This window comes from Tasmannia lanceolata, unplaced genomic scaffold (genome assembly GCF_043159265.1).
Source record: "Tasmannia lanceolata isolate RefF3 unplaced genomic scaffold, GAP_Taslan_0.1 ptg000024l, whole genome shotgun sequence".
Classification (NCBI taxonomy): Eukaryota; Viridiplantae; Streptophyta; class Magnoliopsida; order Canellales; family Winteraceae; genus Tasmannia; species Tasmannia lanceolata.
Genome location: NW_027518701.1, coordinates 13,652,691 through 13,675,378, shown reverse-complemented (window position 1 = coordinate 13,675,378; position 22,688 = coordinate 13,652,691). Strand labels below are relative to the sequence as shown.

Below are 22,688 nucleotides of genomic sequence, written 5' to 3'. Positions count from 1 at the left end.
GTGAGTTCTCATCCTATTTCTTCAACCCCACCACCTTCTTCTACTCAACCCAACATACCTATATTTCTTCAACCCCATCCAGCTTCTCCATTAATCCCTTCTCTAATATTTCTCATTTAGTCTCTATTAAACTTGACCGTACCAATTACCTACTCTGGACAAGCCAAATTGTTCCCATCCTTAAAACACATGACATGTATTACTTCATTGATGGCTCTACTTCTCCTCCTCAATACCTATCGATTGTTGATGGTACCACCTCTACATAAAATCCCACTCTCAATCCCAACTATATCCGTCGGATGAAAATGGGTCAGATGATCCTTAGTTGGCTCAATGCCACCTGTCTGATCCTTAGTTGGCTCAATGCCACCCTATCTGAGTCAGTCCTTGCTCATGTTGTTGGCTGTCAGACTTCAAGAGATGTTTGGCTTTCTCTTGAACGGATGTTCTCCTCTCAATCACGACCACGTACCCTGCACCTCAGTTCTGAGCTTCACAGCCTCCAAAGCCTTCTTCTCAATCTATGGCTGATTATCTTCACCATGTCAAAACACTCAGTGACTCTCTTGCTGCCGTTGTCACCCTGTCTCTGCTTATGACTTTGTTAACTCTACTCTTGATGGGCTAGGTATTGAATTTGATTCATTTGTTACCTCTATCTCTACTCAGACCAATCAGGTCTCTTTCTCTGAACTCCGTGACCTTCTATTCACTCAAGAACTTCGTCTTCAACGTCTCCAGCGTCTCTCCTCCAATCAAAATATTGCTCTCTCTACCACTCGGGGTCGTGGCAATCGTTTCAATAACTATAGCAATCCATCACGCAACAATGGTCGCCAAACTGATTATTGTGGCAATCGTGGAACCAACTTTCGTGGCCGCGGACGTGTTTGTGGATCCCTTCATGGTGGCCATCATCCTCAAATGGCTAGCCCTACCAGTCCTCCTTTCAAATCTGAAACATGCCAGCTATGTCGAGAAATTGGTCATGATGCTACACAATGCCCACGTCTACCTAGCTTTGCCTCTCTCTGTGGATCGCCTTGGATAGTCCCTTCATGATATGCATATTCAGCCACCGTTGGACGACACGTGGTTCCCTGACTCTGGTGCAACTCACCACATGACTGCAGACGCTTCTACTTTGTCTGATCGACGACACTACACAGGAACTGACCAAATTGTTGTCGGCAATGGCTCATGACTACCCATCTCTACTATTGGTAATTACAACTTTTGTACTCCCTCTCATTCTTTCAAATTGCAAGATGTTCTACATGTTCCTGGCATAACAAAGAATCTATTGTCTATTGACAAATTAACAAAAGAAAATGACTGTATTTTTTAATTCTTTGCACGGGGTTTGCCGCTGCTGGCTGGACCGAGAAACAGCGGACTTTATCCAATCGCAGTTTGAAATGATCACTCTAGAAATAATCCAGGCCTCTACTCTCTCTATAGTGTGTGTGCTCCATCCGATGTTTGGCATCGACACTTAGGCCATCCGCTTCCTGCCACTACCAGTTACATGGAGGAATAAGCTTATTTCTATTTCTAGTGCAAATAAATTTCACTTTTGTTCACATTGTCCACTTGGAAAAAGCTCGAAACTGCAGTTTTATGATTCCAACTTTGTCGCATCTGATGCTTTATATTTGATACACTGTGACTTGTGGGGACCTTCACCAGTCTTGTCTAATTTGGGTTTTCGTTATTATGTAAGTTTTGTGGATGATAAGACTAGGTTCACATGGTTTTTTCCTATGGTTAAAAAATCAAACGCTTTATCTATATTCATTCAATTTAAATTGCTTGTGGAAAATTATTTAGCCGTCGAGTGAAAATTTTACAAACAGATGGAGGGGGTGAATTTACTAGTCGTGCTTTCAAGGAATTTTTAACCAAGGAAGGGATTCAACATCGAATGTCATGTCCCCATACACCTCAGCAGAACGGTGTTGTTGAACGCAAGAACCGTCATCTTGTGGAGACTGGATTATGTCTCTTAGCTCATAGTGGTCTCCCATTAACCTTTTGGGTTGACGTGTTTTCCACAGCAATCTATGCAATCAATAGGCTTCCTTCTGTCAAATTGGGTTATATATCTCCATATGAATTGCTCTTTCAGAGAACTCCTGACTACAAAATCCTCAAACCAATACTCATGCTATGACAACTAGAGTGAAAGATGGCATTGCCAAACCCAAAACTCTCATTGATTATGTGGCTCACCATGCTACTAAGCATCCTCTTCCCACTTGGCTTACCACCACTGAAATACAGGTGTAACAATCCAAGAGGGGGGGTGATTGGTCAATTAGAAATTTTAATTAGGTGGGAGATTAACACTTAATCAACTAATTAAGCACTAATTAATTTAACCCTTGTTCAAATAGGAATATTAATGAAAGCTAGGATTTAGACATTCTAATCTTGCACATTTACTAACCCTTGTTCAAATAGATATATAAATGCAATTAAGGTTTATACATTTAATTCAAGTGCATTTACTAACCCTTGTTCAATTAAAAGCACAAATATAAGTTAAGGTTAGAGTTTACCAATCACCACACGTGCAAGAGAAGGAGAAGAGAAAGCAACCACAAGAGATACAAGATTTTTATAGTGGTTCGGTCTATCACAAGACCTACTCCACTCTTCCAAGTCCCTCCTTGGATGCTCCACTAAAGTTGGGATTCTTCAATAGCGAATCACCAAGCTATACACCACGACTCTCCAACTCCAAAATGGCACACACCATTTTCGCACTAAGCCTTGAGAGGGACAGTCCCTCTTACATGATTCACCTTTCTTCACGAGCCGAATCGGAGACCCTCACGTCTTCACCTTTCTTAACGGGACGAAGAGGAGACCCTCGTCTTCACAATTCTTAACGGGCCGAAGAGAAGACCCTCACATGAAGAACAAAGAAAATGAAAAACACTCAATGCCTCTTAATAGGCGGATTATAACTTTAATAACTCACAACCACTCCAAGAAAATACAAATGTAAAGCCCTATGGAGTGCCCCAACGGCTAGTTCGCCCGTGTGAAAATACAAGCTCAAAGAGGCTTTTGCTTTTGATTTGAAAACTTGAAGCTCAAATAAATGGGATTTGATCTTTCTCAAATGTTCAAAAGTTTATAGAGATAGGTTTTAATGATGTATATATAGTGTATTTGAAAATATGACCGTTTTGGGTAAAACTGTAAATAACTGGCTTGAAAAAATCAAGCAGAAAACGCCCCAACGGCTAGTTCGCCCGATCGTCGCGGTCTAACGAGCCACCGCGGTCGCCCGCCCCTATCGGGCGCCCTTTTATATTTTCAAATTTCTTACCGTCGCGGTCGACCGGCCCCATGGCGATCGTCCGACGAGGCTAACCTGGTCGCTCAAAATTTTAGCTCAAAAACCTATTCGCGGTCGGCCGACCCATTGCAGTCGTCCGCCAAGCCCAACCTGGATGTTTTCTGGATTTTCAGAAAATCAATCCGCGGTCAACCGGATTGACCCGGTCGACCGACCCGATAAATTTCGAGGTGTCCTCGACTTCCAGGTTCCATCTCGCGGTCACCCGACAAAGCCCGGTTGACCGGCCCTGTGTGAAATTCCATTTTTAACTTTAAAAATCAGGGGCTTTTGGACCATGGTCTTGGGCTTAAGTTCTAGGTTTTCAAACACATTTTAGGGTGTGTGTATGGTTTTCAAATATGTGAAAAGTTAAATATGAAAACCATTTGAAAACCTTTTGAATATGCATTTAAACATAAAATCAAAAGAACTCCAAATACATTCTAAAATTGAATACCATGTCTTCTTGGAATGTGTCGGCTCCTTTGCACTTTCTAGAACTTCTTCGGCTTGTGAGTGAACTTCTTGACCTTGTTTGGCTCTTTTGACTTGTCCTCCAATCTTCAATGCATGTTGAGGTACATGAGGTGTCACCGTTGCATATTCAACTCCAAGCTCCTTCTTGACACTTGTTGGGAACTTGTAAGATCTTCATGTTGAGCTCTTTGACTTGATCATCTCCAAATGGTGATGACTCCAATGTAGGTGCAAGCTCTTTGTTCCTTTGCTTCTTGATCCACAAGCCATATTTTGTGAAGAGTTGTGTAATGACGATTATGACATGAAATCCCTGTATACAACACAACACCTCAAAGCAACACATCAGTCCATAAATGTTAATCAATTTAGTTTGCAATCATCAAAACAAGAAGATAAGTTGGATGATTAACCCATGGGAATCCTTGGGCTTACAACCACCATCTCATACCCTTTGGAACCCACATGTTACACCATTGCTTCTGAGGATCCACATTGGCACATGGCTATGATGGAAGAATTTAATGCTCTTGTCAAAAATGGGACGTGGACACTTGTTCCTCAATCACCTAATGTAAATGTTGTAGGATCCAAGTGGGTCTTTAAGAACAAGAAACTTGCAGATGGACGCATTGAACGTTATAAAGCACGACTCGTTGCTAGGGGATTTACCCAACGAGAAGGCCTTGATTATGAAGAAACTTTTAGCCCGATTGTTAAACCTGGCACTATACGAACAATGTTATCTTTAGCAGTCTCTCGGCAGTGGCTACTATATCAATTGGATGTTCGGAATGCATTTTTACATGGTTTTCTTCAGGAGGAGATCTATATGAAACAACCACCCAAGTTTATAGATTCCACACATCCTCATCATGTATGTAGGCTTCATAAAGCCATCCATGGCCTTAAACAAGCACCGCGAGCTTGGTTCCAACGACCCAGTTCCTTTCTAGTTTCTCTTGGTTTCAAGGGGAGTCTGGCAGATTCGTCTCTCTTCACGATTCACTTAAGGGTAACACAATGGTTATTTTGGTATATGTCGATGATATTATACTTTCAGGAAATAATAGAGGACTACTTGAAGCTTTTATGAAACGACTATCCTCCACATTTGATACTAGATTTCTTGGAAATTTGAGTTTTTCCCTTGGTCTTGAAGTCTTTCGCAAGGCCGACTCTCTTCATCTTACACAGACGAAGTATGCAATAGACTTACTTCATAAAGCCGGTATGTTGGGTTGCAAACAATGCAAAACACCAGTTGCCTCTAGAGCCAAGCTCTCTGCATTTGACGGCACTCTCTTGGACGATCCTACTCTATATCGTAGTCTAGTTGGCAATCTTCAATATCTGACTCTCACACGTCCAGATCTAACATTTGCAGTTAATCAAGTTTGCCAACATATGCAAAATCCGCGCTCTGTTCATCTTCTTGCAGTTAAACGGATTCTCCACATTGTCAAAGGGACACTTACACTTGGATTGACCATCAACGCCTCCGCCCATTTTTCCTTGATGGCATTTTCAGATGCCGATTGGGGAGGCAATCCTGATGACCGTCGTTCTACATCTGGGTCATGTATCTTCCTCGGCACCAACTTGATATCATGGTCATCCAAAAAGCAGAGTACGGTCTCACGGTCTAGCGCTGAAGCATAATACAGGGTTCTTGCATGCACAGCTGCAGAATTAATTTGGCTCCTATATCTTCTTCGGGACTTCTGATTTCATCTTCGTGATCCTCCATTGTTATATTATGATAATATCAGTGCTACGTATCTTGCAGCAAATCCGATTTTTCATGCTAGAACTAAGCACATTGAGATTGATTTTCACTTTGTACGAGAACGCGTCGCTAGAAAGCTACTTCGAGTACATTACGTGCCTTCAATGGATCAACTAGCAGATATATTCACTAAAGGACTTTCGGCTCAACGTTTTCATCTCTTATCAAGCAAGCTTACTCTATCACATATGCCGTTGCTCATGAAGGACAGTGATAAAGATACCACCTTGCCGGATAACTCTCAATTGGTAGCAACAACTTGTTTGCCGGATATCTCTCAGACTCTCACCAAACAGCTACAACTCGTTTGAAGAGATAACTCTCTGCTGTTGACGTGTCCTTATCCCATTGTAACTCTACTAATAGTGTAACTGAACTAAATTAGATGTCCTCATAGAACAGCTGAGGTAAGTACAGATGCAGTTCTGTGCACCTCTTCATCCTCTGCCAGAGGCCGATGAGGCCATTGGTGAGGAAGGGGAGGAACTAGTTTTAGCTTCTGTTGCGAAGGAGCCAGAAGATCTGTTAGGGGGAGCTCTATAAATAGAGGTGTGGGATTCCTTTTTAGGACAACTTGGATTCTTGTGAGTTTGGAGAAGTCTTCGGAGATTGTGAGAGCTTTCAGCTCTTGGAGGAGCTACCTCCATGGATAAAGGTTTGAAGGTTCCTTCGATGTAAGCAAACTTCATTCCCATCCCTTTATCATTTGGAATGTAATCATTGATGAATTATATCATAGTTCTGGAATTTTTCTTCCTGAAATTGATGTCTTATCTTGAGATTTCTATCCATGATCTATAATCTGATTTATGGATTTGTGGATCCATCCAATTCCACCTAAGATCTATGATCTGATATTTAGCTCAGTACACAAGAAGAATTCTGTTTCTTCTTGTGTCCATAAACATCTTAGTTTGTTGACTCCAAACTTGCTTATATCATCAGATCAAATCTGCTGTGACTAGATTTGATCTGAACTAAATTTGAGGGAAATTATTCAGATCTGTTGGCAGTTAATTGAATAGGTCTTGTTCAGATCTATTGAAAGTTTAGTTTCTGCTTGTGCTTGGCCAGTAATCATATTTGTAAAGCTATGAACATCACATCCTCCCAAGATATGAGTCCTCTTATCAAATAAACTAGAATGGAGATGCATTATTCAACTCAGTTAGGTTCATGGCCTTTGAAACAGATAATTACATATCTATAGTTCATACTAGCTAATTAAGGTGTAAAATAAAAATTAGCGTGCCATTATCATAAGAGCCATACCATCTATTTTGGAGCTCGGCATTTTTATGTTTGGACCAAATAAATGAATGGTTGAGATCATCCTATGGAGTGGGTCTCAACATACTTAATGTCAAAGATAGGATTGCCATTACCAAAAAACAGTATATTGATATCATAAAAGTAGACAAAAGTTGCCATCAAATCTTTTGCACTCAATACACCATTGATTTAAAATTTTAATTAGACGTACACTCCACTGTTTCCTGAGTAAACTCATGACTTGGGTTGGTTTCACGTTGGCTGAGTTCTTGTCTGAGTCCAGTTAATCAAAAACTGTTTCCACTCACCGAAGTAAATGGAAGATTGACCACATCAATCATCGACTCACCAGTCACTGGGTTTCACCTGAAACGAGTTCTTAAATACTCTGTTTAGGCTATGCACCACCATTTAGGGCTGCCATGAATTTCGTTTCATGATAAATTGGTGTCTCCAAGTGGAGATGAGGGTGATGTGGCAAAAAACTATACTCAAAATAAGATTGACTTTTTCCTGATTTTTAGCCGCTTCTCACACTCATCTCAATCGTGCCTACTCAAATCTCTCTCCCTCCCACTGTCCTACTCCTCTCTCACCACTAGGAGACACCGATTTATCATGAAAAAAAAAAAATCAAGGCTGCCAGACATGGCCTTAGTATATAGCCAAATCCATGGTTTTAAAATTTCAGGTTTCGGTCGAGACCGAAATCGATAATAGCCGAAACACTCATTTATTTCAGCCAAAATTTCAAAATTTTGTTAAACCCAAAATTTCCTCCGAAATTCAAGGGATTTCGCTTAAAAATCTCAATTTTTGATAATTATTTAACCCAAATATCCCGAAATGCTCATTTATCAGCCGAAAATTCAGTCCCCCCAAAATCACCAAAAAATTTATTTTAGACTACTGAAATTTCAAAAATTTCGGTAATTTCGGTCGAAATTTTATACAAGAAAAAATAGCCGTTAAGTTGATTTCGGCAGATTTCGGCCGATATTTTGGTTTCGGTGAGGACAGCCACCACCCATTGTCTCAACAACATCCAAAGTAGTTTACTGTGATGTCAACATAACCCATTTCCGATAGATTATAAATTGAACAACGATGGCCCTATACATCATCTTTCCAAGAGATGAGCCACACATGTTGATATGCAGAACAAGTTGAGAACATCATGGTTTAGGAATGAAGTCCATCTTCAATTCCCATATGTATTATTAGCACTTCTATATTCCCCCAACTTCAGTTAAAAAACAGATATAATAGTACAATCTTTCACCCTGGGGATAATATCCCTATATAAGCTGCAAAATACTATCAAACATGGAAAGAAAAGAGGGAAGCAAACATATTATTTTTGTGTACCCATATTATCTTTTTTGGATTATGGCAACAGACCAAGAGTTTTATGCAGCCAAGCTTTTTGACGCAATCTCAAACACATTCTCGGAGAGTCCATTCACAGACACTATCATCTCCAGTTGAGCCTGTCACAAACAGATATTTCAATAAAAAATGCTTCTTTGGAAGTTTGAAGAAGTAAAAATCTATTAGACATTCCAGACAAAAGATAAGGATTTCTCTACATTAGGTTCACAAGATATTATCGTATTAGATACTGTGTGACTAGTGGGCAAAAAACAGTAGACAAAATGGAGAAATTTTCTCCTATTAAAAAAGGCATCAAAATGAAGTCAATAAGAAACTGAAGTGAAAAAATGTAGATTTATTCTGCGCATAAGTTCTACAATGATCTGGTGTCTAGAATCAAATCTGCTAACCAATCATGCACATTTCTGTTGATCTTAACTATCCAAAAGCGCACTGGATGGCCTAGATTGATGGACATGAAACAAATGGACGTTAAAGATGATTTATGCACCAGGCACAGCCATGTAATTTATACTTTGTAAACAGTATCATTGTTTGGGGCCTTGAGTTCAACTAAAAACTTGAAAATAAGGGGATGAGAAGGCAAAGAAAGGTGAGTGTCTATAGTTACAAAAGTAGCCGCTAAGGCCCTGTTTGGACTTTGGATTGCAAGAAAAACACTTATGAAAGAAAATACTTTTGGGGGAAGTTTTTCTTTCCACGATTAGTGAGAAATGACATGATTATAGTTACTTTAGAGAGAGATTGTCCTAAATCGAAGGTCCCTCTAAGTAAAAATAGAATAGGGATGGTTCTAATTATATTTTTCGTGTGTAAAAATAGTAGGAAATTTTAGAAATATTTTTCCTTTACAAAGTTTTCCAGAAAATTCCTGCAATCCAAACAGGGCCTATGGGAAACCCGTTACCTTTGCAAGAGCCTGTCTCGTTTCATCATAACGCTTCCATCTTGAGAGGGCGGACACCATGCGGGAGGCCACCTGAGGATTTAGTTTATCTAGCTGCAACACCATTTCCCCCAAGAATTTGTAGCCTGACCCATCCTTTGCATGGAAATTCACAGGTGATCCACAAAATCCTCCTATGAGTGAGTATACCTGATGCACAAAGAATCCCGCCAATAAACTTCTACCAATTAACTCATCTAATATATGGTGACAACACAGACGCTTAGACCCAGTAATTGTGGTGTTCACTCTAAAAGAAACCCTATGACTACCAAAATAATTAGGAAAAGGAGTATTGCTCACCTTGTTTGGATTACGCATGTCAAACGCAGGATGCTTTAAGAGGTTCTTGATGTTCTCCACATTTCCAGGAAAGTCAGACATGGCTTGAAGAGCAAACCATTTATTCATAACCTGATAACAAGAAAAGTCTATCGTGAGGATTTTATACAAGCTCTGCAAAACTTCAGTAGAAACACCAGCCAAAAGTTCCAAAATAACAAAAAAAGCAATCATTCAGAAAAGCAAAATATATATATATATATATATATATATATATATATATATATGGAAATATATAAAAATATTTTAATGGGGGTTTTGGATATTTTCACATACAAAAGGATGGGGTGGTAACTACACAACACTACAAGCATTTCTTAAATCGAGAAAACTAAACAATGGAAACTCCCTCCCTTTCCAACTCATCACCAAGCTCTTGTTATCATGGGCCCTATTGAGGACATCCTAAGTTATCTCATATTGTTCATTATTTATTTATATTCTCAGGAGCACAATTACAGAACTTATTAGTGATTATAGTATGAAGATGGAGTCTTATCACCCATGTCACTCGTGGGTGTCATTATTTGAAATTTTTCAAGTTATGTTTATTTTTTATGGGTTTTTGTGGTATAAGAATCAAACATACAACTATTCCTTTCCCCGTCTCTCGTTGTCTACCTCATTTTCTCCTATAACATAAGCCCTAACTTCAACTTGGTATCAGATCTACCCCTCGGAAAGCTTGTGCTTTTTTCTGCTCTTATCCTTCTCTTCATTTGGATCATAACTAGAGAGGAAAACTTCCAACAAATGTAGTTCTGTTCAAACAGCCACCTACACATACAGATCCTGGGCTGTTCACTATACGGTTAAAACCGAAATAACCGACCGAACCGAATTTGGTCGGTTATTTCGGTTCGGTTATCTGATGTTTCGGTTCGGTTTCGGTTTCCAATATGTGTTAATTTCGGTTTTCAGTTTCGGCTTCAGTTTTTGAAAAAAAAAATCGGTTAAAACCGATCAGCCGAATAAAGGCTCTTGCTAAATGACACGCCATATTAAATAACCATTGTTTTCCTTTTGTCGTCGAGAGCATCTACTGACACCATAACAGCCTCAAAAATGTTATTCCAACGGTACAAAGTAAGGATTGGAGTGCCATTACCAAAATTGAGAGCAGATATCGTCATATCGATTCCCTGGGCTGGTTTTAGTGAAATTAAAACCATTGGTTTTTAGTGAAATTAAAAGGCATGGGCTGGTTTATTCCAAACCATGTACTGGTTTTCACTTTCTCCAACAAAGTCATGATGACAACCACCATTTGTTTTTAGTGAAATTAAAAACCATGGGTGGTTTATTCAAAACCATGTGCTGGTTTTCACTTTCTCCAACAAAGTCATGATGACAACCCACGTGACTTGTCTTGTGCCTCCATTCACCTCCATTCACATGAATCACATTGGTTGCTCTCTCTCTCTCAGTGATGTTTCTTGATGCCAAAATCGTTTGAGATCAAAGAGCTACAATAGCCTTACGAACATTCACATGACTCGTCTCCAACTCCATGCACCTCCGTTCACATGACTCGTCTCCAACTCCGGCCCCGTCTTTGACTCCAACTCCGGCCTCCTCTCGAACGCTAGGAGTTGGAGATCATGAAGAAGAAAAAGAAGAAGTAGTGGATGAGTTTATTTTGCTCTTCTTTCTTCATATTCCATTATTTTTTTTCCTTTTTCCCCTTCATTTAACATTCATTAGGGTTTTTTGTGTGAAGGTCGTTATTCGGTTCTAACCGAACTAACCGAACAACCGAATTCTTTTTTCGATTTCGGTTTGGTTCTGTTAATTTTGGCAAAATCAGTTCGGTTATAACCGAATGCACAGCCCTATACAGATCTACAAGAATGGACAAGATCTAGACATATTAATAATTTGATGGGTTTCTACATGAAGGCTGGTATGTTGTGATGCGTTCGTATTTTTCTTATGATTGTGATTTTTTTTATTGAAAATTGACTTATTGCTCCCAAAAAGATTACAAAGCAAGGGATGTGGCGTCCCTAGACCATCCCAGATCCACGGCATTTACATCAGATAAATACAAGGACAAGTACTGTAGTTCAAATGTCCGTTTGGTCAGGGGCCGTGTGGATGACCATCTCTTCCATCAAGGCACCCTCTTTCGCAAGCCGATCAGCCAGCTCATTAGCTGAGCTCCTCCTCTGTTCTAATGCTGGCTTAATTTCACGAACGAGATCCCTAAGTTCTGCAATTAATACTTGAATCCGCCATGGACATTTGGAATTAGACAAGGCCCACGCAATCGTATTTGAGGAATCACCTTCTACGATGAGTGGCCCTAATTTGTGCTCTGAGTACCATCGAAGTCCAAAGAGGATCGCTCTTACCTCTGCCTCATTAACATCGCATATCCCCGCCGGTCCCGAATAAGACATCCAAATCCCCCCTTTGGAGTCCAGGATAACTCCCCAATACCCGCCTTACTAGGGTTGCCAAGAGTACAACCATAAAAATTCAGTTTATACCATCCTCTCGGGGGAGCTTTCCACTTCAAAGTGATTTTTTCCTTTAATTTTCTTTCCCAGATGATTGCATTCCAGTTTCTAAGGATGTCGCCAGTGTTATATGTAACTTCCATCTTCGTTCTAATCCATGATATCAGATCAATTTTTCTTTGCAATGACACCCAATTTCTGCTCCTTTTCTTATCTTAAAAAATTCGAACATTTCTCTCCTTCCAGATGTTCCAAATAACTGCATATGGTATAAGTTTCCACAAAGCCTGACCTGTGTCACCAAAAGGACCGCCACACCACCCCAATAGCACTCAACAGATTGGTTTTTGGAATGCCCAAACTACATTGAAAGATTTTAGTGTGTCCCTCCACAGATGATATGAAAATGGGCAGTGTAGCATTAGATGATCCAAAGTTTCCTCCGCTTGCTTGCATAGGGCGCACTGACTGCCCAAATGAAATTTCCTTTTTTTGAGTCTTTCGTAAGTGTTGATTCTGCGATAAATGACCGTCCACATGAATGCTTTTACTCCAGGTGGGGCAATATTTTCCATATGATGGCACCTCTCTTAGCTTTCCTCGCTCCATTGTTAAGGGACGGGAAGAATGATTTGACTGGTCCAGTGTCCAGATTCTGTCATCATCAACCAAGTTCGAACAGAAACAGGACTCTAGAATCTGAAGTAGGGCTGTGAAATCCCCAATCTCTTCTTGTTTCAGATCCCTTTGTAACCTAATATACCAAAACCCCCTCCCCCACTTGCCACATCCCTAATTAAGTAAACAGAGATTTTAGCTTCGCCGTTAAGTGCCAATCGGTGTAGATTAGGAAACGTAAGTTTGAGCGGTGAGTTTCTCACCCATACATCCACCCAGAATCCGATGCCATCTCCTTTCCCCGCGTTGAATCTGACTAATAGTTCGAAGCGTTCTCTCGCCAAACATATGGACCTCCCCCCCCCCCCCCCCCCCCCCTAACCCCACGCGCACACCCCAACTCGTGCCATACTTCTCCCCTATTATTAGTGCATTCTTCTCCTCCCCATACCGCCATAGACATTTCCCCAGTAGTGCTTTGTTTTGCCACCTTATTCTTTCAATACCCAGACCTCCATGTTTCTTTAGTTTGGAGACCACCTTCCAATTCATTAAATGTCTGATTTTTTTTTTCTCCTTTCCATCCCCTTCCCACAGAAAGTCTCTTTGCAATTTCTCAATACAATTTGCGATCTTGATCGGGCATTTGTATAGGGACATGAGGTATACCGGCATATTTGCTAACGCCTCCTTTATCAATGTGATTATACCACCCAAAGAGAAGTTTTTTTACTTCCATGTAGCAAGCTTTCTTTCTATTCTTTCCACCACTGGATCCCATAACATGGCTTAAGGCACCCCATATCCTAACGGCAATCCCAAATAGGTGAACGGTAGACGTACCTCTTCGCATACAATTCTCTTAGCATGTTCCACCACAACACCTTGATCAACATTAATGCCCGCCATCACACTTTTGGAGAGATTGATTTTCAATCCGTATACAATTTCAAACATCGAAATAACCGCTTCAGATTCATAACCGATTGTTCATCGTCCTCAATGAACATGAGAGTGTCGTCAGCAAATTGGAGATGGGTTATCGCCTCAGAATTTCGACACGGTTTGAGACCCCTGATGTATCCTGCTCTTTCCGCCTTTGTTATCATCAAACTAAGTGCTTCCACCACCATAATGAAGAGGCAGGGTGATGAGGGGTCCCCCTACCTCAATCCTCTATTACTGCGAAAATATCCTTCAGCAACCCCGTTTAATAGAATAGAAAAAGATGCCGTTGAGATGGCACGCCTCCAAAAGATGTCGTTGAGATGGCACGCCTCCATCCATCTGCGGCATTTGATGCCAAATCCGATCTTGCATTGGATCGAATCCAAGAACTTCAAATCTACGTGATCGTATGCTTTTTCTATATCAATTTCCGCAATCAACCCCTTCTGCCCCTCCCTTTTAGTCGAGTCAATAACTTCATTCGCAATAAGGATGCCGTCAAGGATTTGTCTATTGTCCACAAAAGCGCCCTGAAATTCAGATATGATACCTCCGATGACCCCTTTTAACCATCGCGCCAAAACTTTTGCCACTATTTTACAGATACTATGAATCAAGCTTATCGGTCTGAAGTCCTTGATGCCATGCCTTCTTTTTTCGGAATCAAAGTGATAAAAGTGGAGTTGATATTTCCTTACCGATTATTTCGGGGTCATGAAATTCATGCATAAACGCCATAACATTTTCCTTAATAATATTCCAGTACCTTTGAAAGAACGCAATCAAGAAGCCATCATGACCCGGTGCTTTGTCCTTGGCCATTGAAAAAATTGCCCTTTCCACCTCTTCTTTTGTAAACACACCTTCCAACTCCAGCTGTTGACATCGGCTAATTGATTTGAATTCGAGCCCGCCAAGCTTTGGTCGCCAATCAACGTTCTGAGAATATAGATTGGAATAGTAGTTGCTAATCAACTCCTTCATTCTTTCCTTGTCTTCAATTAGCGATTCCCCTTCCCGAATGCAGTTTATAGTGTTGATTCTCCTTCTGACATTCGCCATCCAATGAAAGAATCTGGAATTTTGATCCCCCTCTTTCAGCCATGTAGCACGCGATTTTTGTCGCCAAGTGATCTCCTCCCTTCTGAGTATTTCGTCATGCTCCTCCAAAAGAGATAACCGTTCCTTTTTCTCATTTGTGTCCAGTTCTCCTTCTTCTTCTTTACGTTCCAGGGCATCCAAAGAGGTGATAACTTCCTCTTTTCTTAATCTGTTTGCAGCTTCCTCCTTTTTCTGCCACTCCCTTACTCTCTGCTTGGTATGTTTCAACTCTTTAAACAGTATAAAGCCCTTCCATCGCTCAGGTTGTTCTTCGTGCCACCAAGTGCTGATCAAGTCTTCAAACTTCGGATTTTCACAAAGCACCAGGTTGAATTTGAAGGGGCGCGGACCACTAGAGAATTCCGATATATCAAGCATAACTGGATTATGGTCGGATGTGGGCTTTGATAATAACCTTTGCTAAATCAGAGGGAAATTTTCATCCCATTCATCAGAGACAAGAATTCGATCAAGACGACTCATTATAAGATGAACCTGATTGTTCCCCCGTACTATTGATAGATCGATAAGCCTAGAGTCAAGAATGAAGTCTGATAATTTCCTCATGCTCGTCGTAATTCTGGCCTCCCTATTCTTTTCCAACAGAAATCGTATCGTGTTGAAATCTTCCCCATAGTGTATTGAAAGTGGCATCAGCAACCCCCATGATTTTAGATTCAATGATTGCGACAAGGCCGAGCTTTGTACCCTGAATTAGATCCTCCACCTCAAGAGAATCCAGTACGGTTTCAGGAATCACCTCAACAGCTCCTTGTTGCCGTGGATTCCACAATGACATCATTTTCCTTGCCCTTTTCATCCGCTATCTCGCAGCACAGATCTTTTGAGTAATTTTGTGCGTCGGTGGTTTTCATCTGAGGTGTTGATGCCCTCTTCTTTGATGAGCCTTTCTAAGGTGTGATCTCTTCGCAAGCGAGTGTGGGGATCCTTCCGTCAACTCCTCCAGTCCTCATTAATTGAGTCAAAGTTTTCAGTATATTTTCTTGCACAGCTATAGATTTTGCCTCCCTAGCTTTCCGCCATTTGAGGTCTAAAAAAACCTGGGCGATTTCTTCCTTTGATGGGGATACCGATCATTGAGGTTTGGTATTCGAATTTCCGGCGAGGCGAGTAGTATCTTCCCAAAGATTTTCCAATAACTGTGAATATTTTTTCCGAATTGTTGACAAAGAGAGATCCTTATCACTTTGAGTTCTCCACCTACCGACAGCTAGAAGCGAGACTTTCCTTTTCACCTGGTTAAACGGTTTGATAAAAGCGATTATTTCTGTCCCTTCTACCCACCACCGCCGATTTTAGTGAGATCTTCGGTAGACCATAGTCGTGTCGTGTCCTCCATTCGTGGAATGCCTCCTTATGATTGTGATTTTTAGAGGATAAAATCCATCAAATCTGGACAAGTTTGGTTGCTGTTTATATTGAAGAAATTTGGGGGTGTGATGGGCTTCCTTTCGGCATTTCTCCTCATGATTTATTGTGCCACAATGATGTTTTCACATGCTTTGAATTTTTTGGTGGGGATCCAGAGTAAATAAGAATATATGCCCGTAGTAGTGCAAATTTTGTAGCCGACCCCAACTAGTATGGGACAAAGGCTTAGTTGAGTTGAGTTGAGTAGTGCAAATTTTGTGGAATTTCCTAGTGTCTCAGTGAGATGAGAGTGTAGTGTGATGAGTGTATCGTATGTGAATAGTCATTGCAATAACTACCCGGTACTGCAGATTATAAAAGTCAAGTTAGATGGAAGAAATTTATTTGGAATTGACACAGTATGCATGTATGTTTGTTGGTGAACGAGAAAAAATGTGTGTGTGTGTGTGTGTGTGTGTGTGGTGTCATATAATTGAGCCAAATAAATTGGATCCTGGATAAGACAAGTTGGAAGACTGTGATATATGCAGCCAGCCAGCAATAAGCAACAGTTTTCTATATCTGAGAAAAACAAGAGATTTGAGACTCTGCTCAACAAATGCACTCCCAGAGTGGAACTTTGTGAAGTTGTATGAGTCAAAACTTAAAACAGGAGATCTTTGACAATGGGAGAAGCCTCTTGGTGGATACTATGCTTCCTTGAGCAGCATGTGAGAAGAACACGACCATTATCAGTGGTAAATTCTTGTCTGCTCTACTGTTGCAACGACTTACAAAAAGCTAGTAGAACAGAAGGCAAACCATGAAAACTTGTGGGCCATGTTGAAGCAGGTTTTAGAACTGATAGCCAAGATTGCAGGGTAAGTAGTTCAGGGCTGATGCTGCCACATAGGTCGGATAGGACAGTAGGGCTATGAGAAAGATAAAGGGGTTGGTAGGGTGGCTTAGGAAGGAATGGTGTTCGATACGAGGAAAATGGGCGGTGAGGGCTTCATAGTTGAGAATGTATGCTTGCTGGAAAAGGCTTTTTATGGCAGTAGTGTCAAAACAACCTAGTTCACCACAAAATTGATATATATATATATATATATATATGAGAGAACATTTCCTACACACTTGTGTAGGTAAGTTACCTACACAGCAGCTTAAAATACAATGGGGGCCCACATTGTTTGGGTGATCCAAACAATTCATTTGAATGGTCCTCACATAGATAGGGTGTCCACAAAAAATCAGATCCATAGGATCATCCCAACCCTACGATTTGTGGAGGTAAAATGGATGTGTATAAACCTTCACAAATTAGTCCATTTTTTGCCTCCATAGTTTGAATGGTTAGGATGATCCTCTGGATCTGATTTTTTGTGGACACCCTATCTATGTGAGGATCATTCAAATGAATTGTTTGGATCACCCAAACAATGTGGGCCCCCACTGTATTTTAAGCTAGTGTGTAGGTAACTTACCTACACAAGTGTGTAGGAAATGTTCTCTCTATATATATATAGTTTAATTTTAAAAGCCAATCAATATGTAATTTAAACACAAACTAATAAACATGAATTTTTTTTCCACAGGGCAAACCTCAAAAACTAGGCGTGCCACCATGTCTTCGAATTGCATGATGATATCGATAGACACATAATAACATAAAAATTATATAATATTTTAGATTGTAGAAAGTATAGGCTGAACTCATAGCTTAATTTGAAGGTGTTCCACATCGCAGCCTTGAGATCACGGGTTCAATCACAGGAAACATACCAAACAATAGATAAATAAACAAAAATAATAATAAATAAAGGTTATTTTCAGAGTCTATCTTGGTGTGCTCAACATGTGTCCAGAACATCTTTTCCAAAAAAAAAAGAGGAGGTTCATTGTTACATAGACGACCTTTAATGGGTCAATAATAGAATCAATAGTATTTTATTTATAATATGTAAGTAGCAAAGAATGGATTCGTGTATCAAAATCCAATGCCATTTTTAACCCTACTAGGTGTTGAACTCGGTAGACACCAAAAAATAAGATTCATGGACCGACAGTATATTTTTATCAAATTTAGAAAACAAATGTGTTTACATACTAATAGGGTTAGAACCTATGTTGCATGGGTACGAGAAGGAGTGCCGGAGTCTGACAAGGTTACTAAGTGTTGAATTTGGCAAACCTCAAGAAAAACGACTTGTGGATTTGGCAGAATATTTTAATCCATTCTAAAAGTTTAATACATCTGCGTAATAATATGGGGGCGATATTTTTTTGCCCCACGCCATGTAGGATAATGCACCCCCCTTTTAACATGATTTGATGTCAAAAAGCATTAAAAGTCTGCCCACAATTCACATTAAAAGGGGGCCGCATCATCCTACGGGGTAAATGCCTTACTATTATGATGAATAAATCTCAAAGGGAAATGTTATCAGCACTACTTTATTTTGATGAGGGCACTCCTCACTTTATTAAAAGTACGGTATGGCCCACACCATAGGATAATCCACCGTCCATTAGATGGGCCACAGCCTAAATAGGTTGTGCCCCAAAAATTATTTCCATAGGTTGAACCTAACCCTCCGATCGATAGAGGGTTAGGATCAACCCTCTAACATTCAGATCGGAGGGTTAGGATCAACTTATGGAAATGATTTTTGGGGCACAACCTATTTCGGCTGTGGCCCATCTAATGGACGGTTTGGATCATCCTATGGCGCAGGCCATACCGTACTTTTAATAAAGTGAGGAGTGCCCTCATCAAAATACAATAGTGCTGATAACATTTCCCATCTCAAAACAAGTGCTAATTGTAAATATTTGTAATTAGTATACAAAATTTATTAAATAAAAACGAGTTCTAGAAGAGTCCAAACAAATCCATGAATCGGAATCAGACAAGGGCAAATTTATGTTAGCGTCCAAACAAATCCATGAAGTGGACAAACAAACTCATAACACGTGCTAATTGTACATTTGTGAAATAGGATTCAGTTGGTTACTAAAATGTAGTTCTCTATTTCCATTTAGTATTAGGATGGATCGATAGATATCCAAACAAATCCATGAAGTGGACAAACAAACTCAAAACACGTGCTAATTGCAAATTTGTGAAATAGGAATTCAGTTGGTTACTAAAATGTAGTTCTCTATTTCCTTTAAGTTAGTATTAGGATGAATCGATAGATATATCTCAAAAGCTACAGCAATGTAAATTTATATTAGTGGAGTCCAGGACAAATATGAAAAACAAATAATGAAGTTATTAGTAGAATTTCAATTTTTTTTTTTAAAAGGTTATTAGTAGAATTCAATTAAATAGGTAAGGCTGATGATGAAGCTGATTCCCTTGCGAAGTATGGAGTTGGAAAGGCAGCCAATGTAACCGAACAGCACATGCAGAGGTAACAGTATGAGCTGATGTGCTTCTCTATTGTTTTGTTTCATTATTTTCTCCGGGTTGATTTTTTTAATGGTTTCTCTGGGTTGATTAATAAAGCATTCTCTTAAAAAATAAAAAATATGAAAGAAAATCTAGAAGTGTCGCACGCAACTCATGGAGTCTAAGAATCCAACATGTAAACTTTGCTAGGCTAAAAGAACTCATGCAACATAGATGATATGTCATCACAAAATGATAGTTACAAGCAAAAACTCAAAAGGAAAAAACATAGAGAACTTCACAAGTTTCACATCATGCCATAAAGTCAAAAAACTAACAAATATTGGATGAGCAGAGCAGTAAAGGTACATGTCTAACTAATATAATTTACAAACTCATCAAAGTTTGAATTCCAAAAAGGGTTAACATATTTTTATTTATTGTTTTGGTTGTCATGAATTAAAGACATTATTTGCAAAGCTTCACTCATTCTTATAATGATAAAGTGGTTATAATGATTAAGCATCAACCTTAAGAGTTACAATTGCTAAGAGCCTAAGTAACTTGGAAAGAAAGGAGTGTTTACATATTGACTCGAAGTGTCAAAATTTGATACATAAAAACCCAAGTTAATATATTCCATTTGTCTTTTACAAAAAAAAAAAAAAACAACAAGCTAAAATGTCCATACAGAAAATTAATATAAATATATTATTAATTGGGAATTGCTAGCGTCCATCGCAAAAGGCATTTCGCGGCTGGTCTGTCGCATTTCAGACCAGCCACCTCTTGAATGAAGACAGCAACTTTTGTCTCCATTCACGAGTTGGGTAGTCTGACATGCGACAGACCAGCCTCGAAATGCCTTTTGCGATGGACCCTAGCAAATCCCTTATTAATTTCTTTTTGAATGGTTATAAATATCTTATAAACATAAATATTAATTACAAAATCTAACATAAATATAAATATCATATTAATATGCAACTTAGAAAGATGTGTCTTAGTGTCCGACAAGGACACGGTGTGTTAGACATACACCCTAGACAAATCTAATGCCCTAACTTGTCCATATAGTTAACTATAAGATGCAAGGATACATTATTATGCAACTAACGGTTCATATTACTATAAGGACGAAATATAAGGCCTAAATTTCATTTTGAAATAAAACATTGTTTTAAATATACATTACTAGTAAGCTAATGTTGGTTCAAATCTCTTGGTTATATTAAGATTTTTAGTAAACTTGACCTTTTAATGATAATGAATATTCTGTGGGGTAGGACCTGAAAGAAATTTTATTTCCACGCAAGAATCATTGAGCCATCGTGATGGCTTTGTGGTGGGCCCTCTTTTGCAACCAATAGAAAAAATGACTAAGTACTCAATGTAATAAAAAAATAAACAATGTATCAACTAGGAAAAATAATGATCCAACAGTCAGATCACATCAAATCGTCTCTTCCAGCGCTTTTCTGTGATCTCCAAACTTCAAGCATCGAAAAAAAAAAAACCCAAATCAAACCCGGTTGCATAAATGAATAAACCCCAACCAATTCTTGCTGACCAAATCGTCCTCCACCTCTTGCCCGATAGTCGTCCTTCCAGAACACATCGACAAAGAAACCCTGGTCAATATTTAACACAGCCCGTCTCTTGCACACCAAAACCTTTCTTCCGATGCTGTATCTCACAGCCATCCATCCCAAGGCAGTTCTAGCCTCGATCACCATGAAACACAACCCTACTATCCCTAATTTCTAGTTCATTTCATGAGAAAGGACACGGGCACAACAGCTTTATAATAATCGGGCGTCCAACTGGCTTCCCATCACCGATCAGAGTTCATATAGTGCCAAAACTTTCCCGAGCCAGAAACTGGTTGGCCATTGAGAGAAGCCCTTATTCATCACTTTAATTTCTCTGTGCAAAGGTACGGATACCAACTAAAGTGCATCCACTGAGAAGTGCCTCACAGACACGTTTAATGTATATATATATAGCAGAAGAGAAAAGAAGAGAATTTTTTGAAAATTCTATGAGAATTACACATCACTTTTTTTTACTTTTTTTAACAAATGCACCCATTCAACTCACATATTTTCAATCCTACCCTCTCCTTTATGCTTTTTAACAAAGGCACCCATTAAAGCCACATAATTTCAATCTTACCCCCCTCCGTTATGGTTTTTTTATAAAAAATCTATAGGGTGATCTTAACCATCTGATTTAAGAGGAAGTATGGAAACCTCTATAGATTGGAGGGCTAGGATCAGCCTATGGAAATGATTTTTGGGGCACAACCTATTTATGTTGTGTTCCATCACATGGACGGTTTGGATCAACCTATGACGTAGTCCGTACAGTTCTTTGTCGGCCCGTGCATAGCATGGGGTTTTTTACTAGTATATATATATATATATATATATATATATATATATATATATATAGAGAGAGAGAGAGAGAGAGGAAAGTGACTCTAGTCGGTCCCCTAGAGAAGCTTCTCTAGTCCTCCCACATTAAAAACTGTCAGATCAACTCCTTACTTAGTGATCTCAGTCGTACGAATGAAAAAAAAAGTCGCGTAAAGAGAAGCATCCGTCGACTCTCTCTCTCTCTCTCTCTCTCTCTCTCTCTCTCTCTCTCTCTCTCTCTCTGGTTTTGCTCTCTCTCACCCTCTCTCTCGAAGCTAGGGTTTCTCTCGACTTTCTCTCTCGAAGCTAGGGTTTCGACAATTGGTTTCTCTCACTCGAATCCGTTGCTCAACATCAAGGGTTTCGGCAAGGAAGAAGCTAGGGTTGCTCGAGGAAATTTTGGTATTCTTCAAGGGTTTCTCGATTGAAATCAGCGACATCAACTATAACATCTGTTTTGCTCGACAATGGTTGCTCGTCATCAACTATAACATCTATAACATCTGTTTTGCTCGACATCAAGGGTTTCGGCAGGGAAGAAGCGAAACCCTTTTGTTATTTTGGTATTCTCGATTGAAATCAGCGACATCAACTGATATTTTTTTTACTGATATTGTTTTTACTGAGTATGGTATTCAACCTAATAGGATGTTTGGTCTTCAGAACATGCATTTTCTTCTTTTGTTAGAGTGTTAACAGATATGGATGTGATTTGGGCATTTTGAGAGAGTTAAGAAATATGAATTGTGGGGCTTTATTTTACAAAAGTGGCCGAAAATACTCATCTAAAGCCCGAAA

At 39.5% G+C, this 22,688-nt stretch overlaps 1 protein-coding gene across 1 annotated transcript in view; it reads right to left on the bottom strand.

Moving 5' to 3' along the window:
- Window positions 1-8,074: 8,074 nt before the first annotated feature.
- Window positions 8,075-22,688, bottom strand: part of LOC143857371 (Peptidase M1 family protein) — a 61,060-nt gene continuing 46,446 nt past the window's right edge. Inside the window, exons 30-32 of the mRNA XM_077367799.1 lie at window positions 9,538-9,648; window positions 9,196-9,384; window positions 8,075-8,383 (exon numbers count right to left, since the gene is read on the bottom strand). Coding sequence (XP_077223914.1) covers window positions 8,303-8,383; window positions 9,196-9,384; window positions 9,538-9,648 — 381 coding nt within the window. The 3' untranslated portion in view covers window positions 8,075-8,302. The remainder of the gene's footprint in view (window positions 8,384-9,195; window positions 9,385-9,537; window positions 9,649-22,688) is intronic.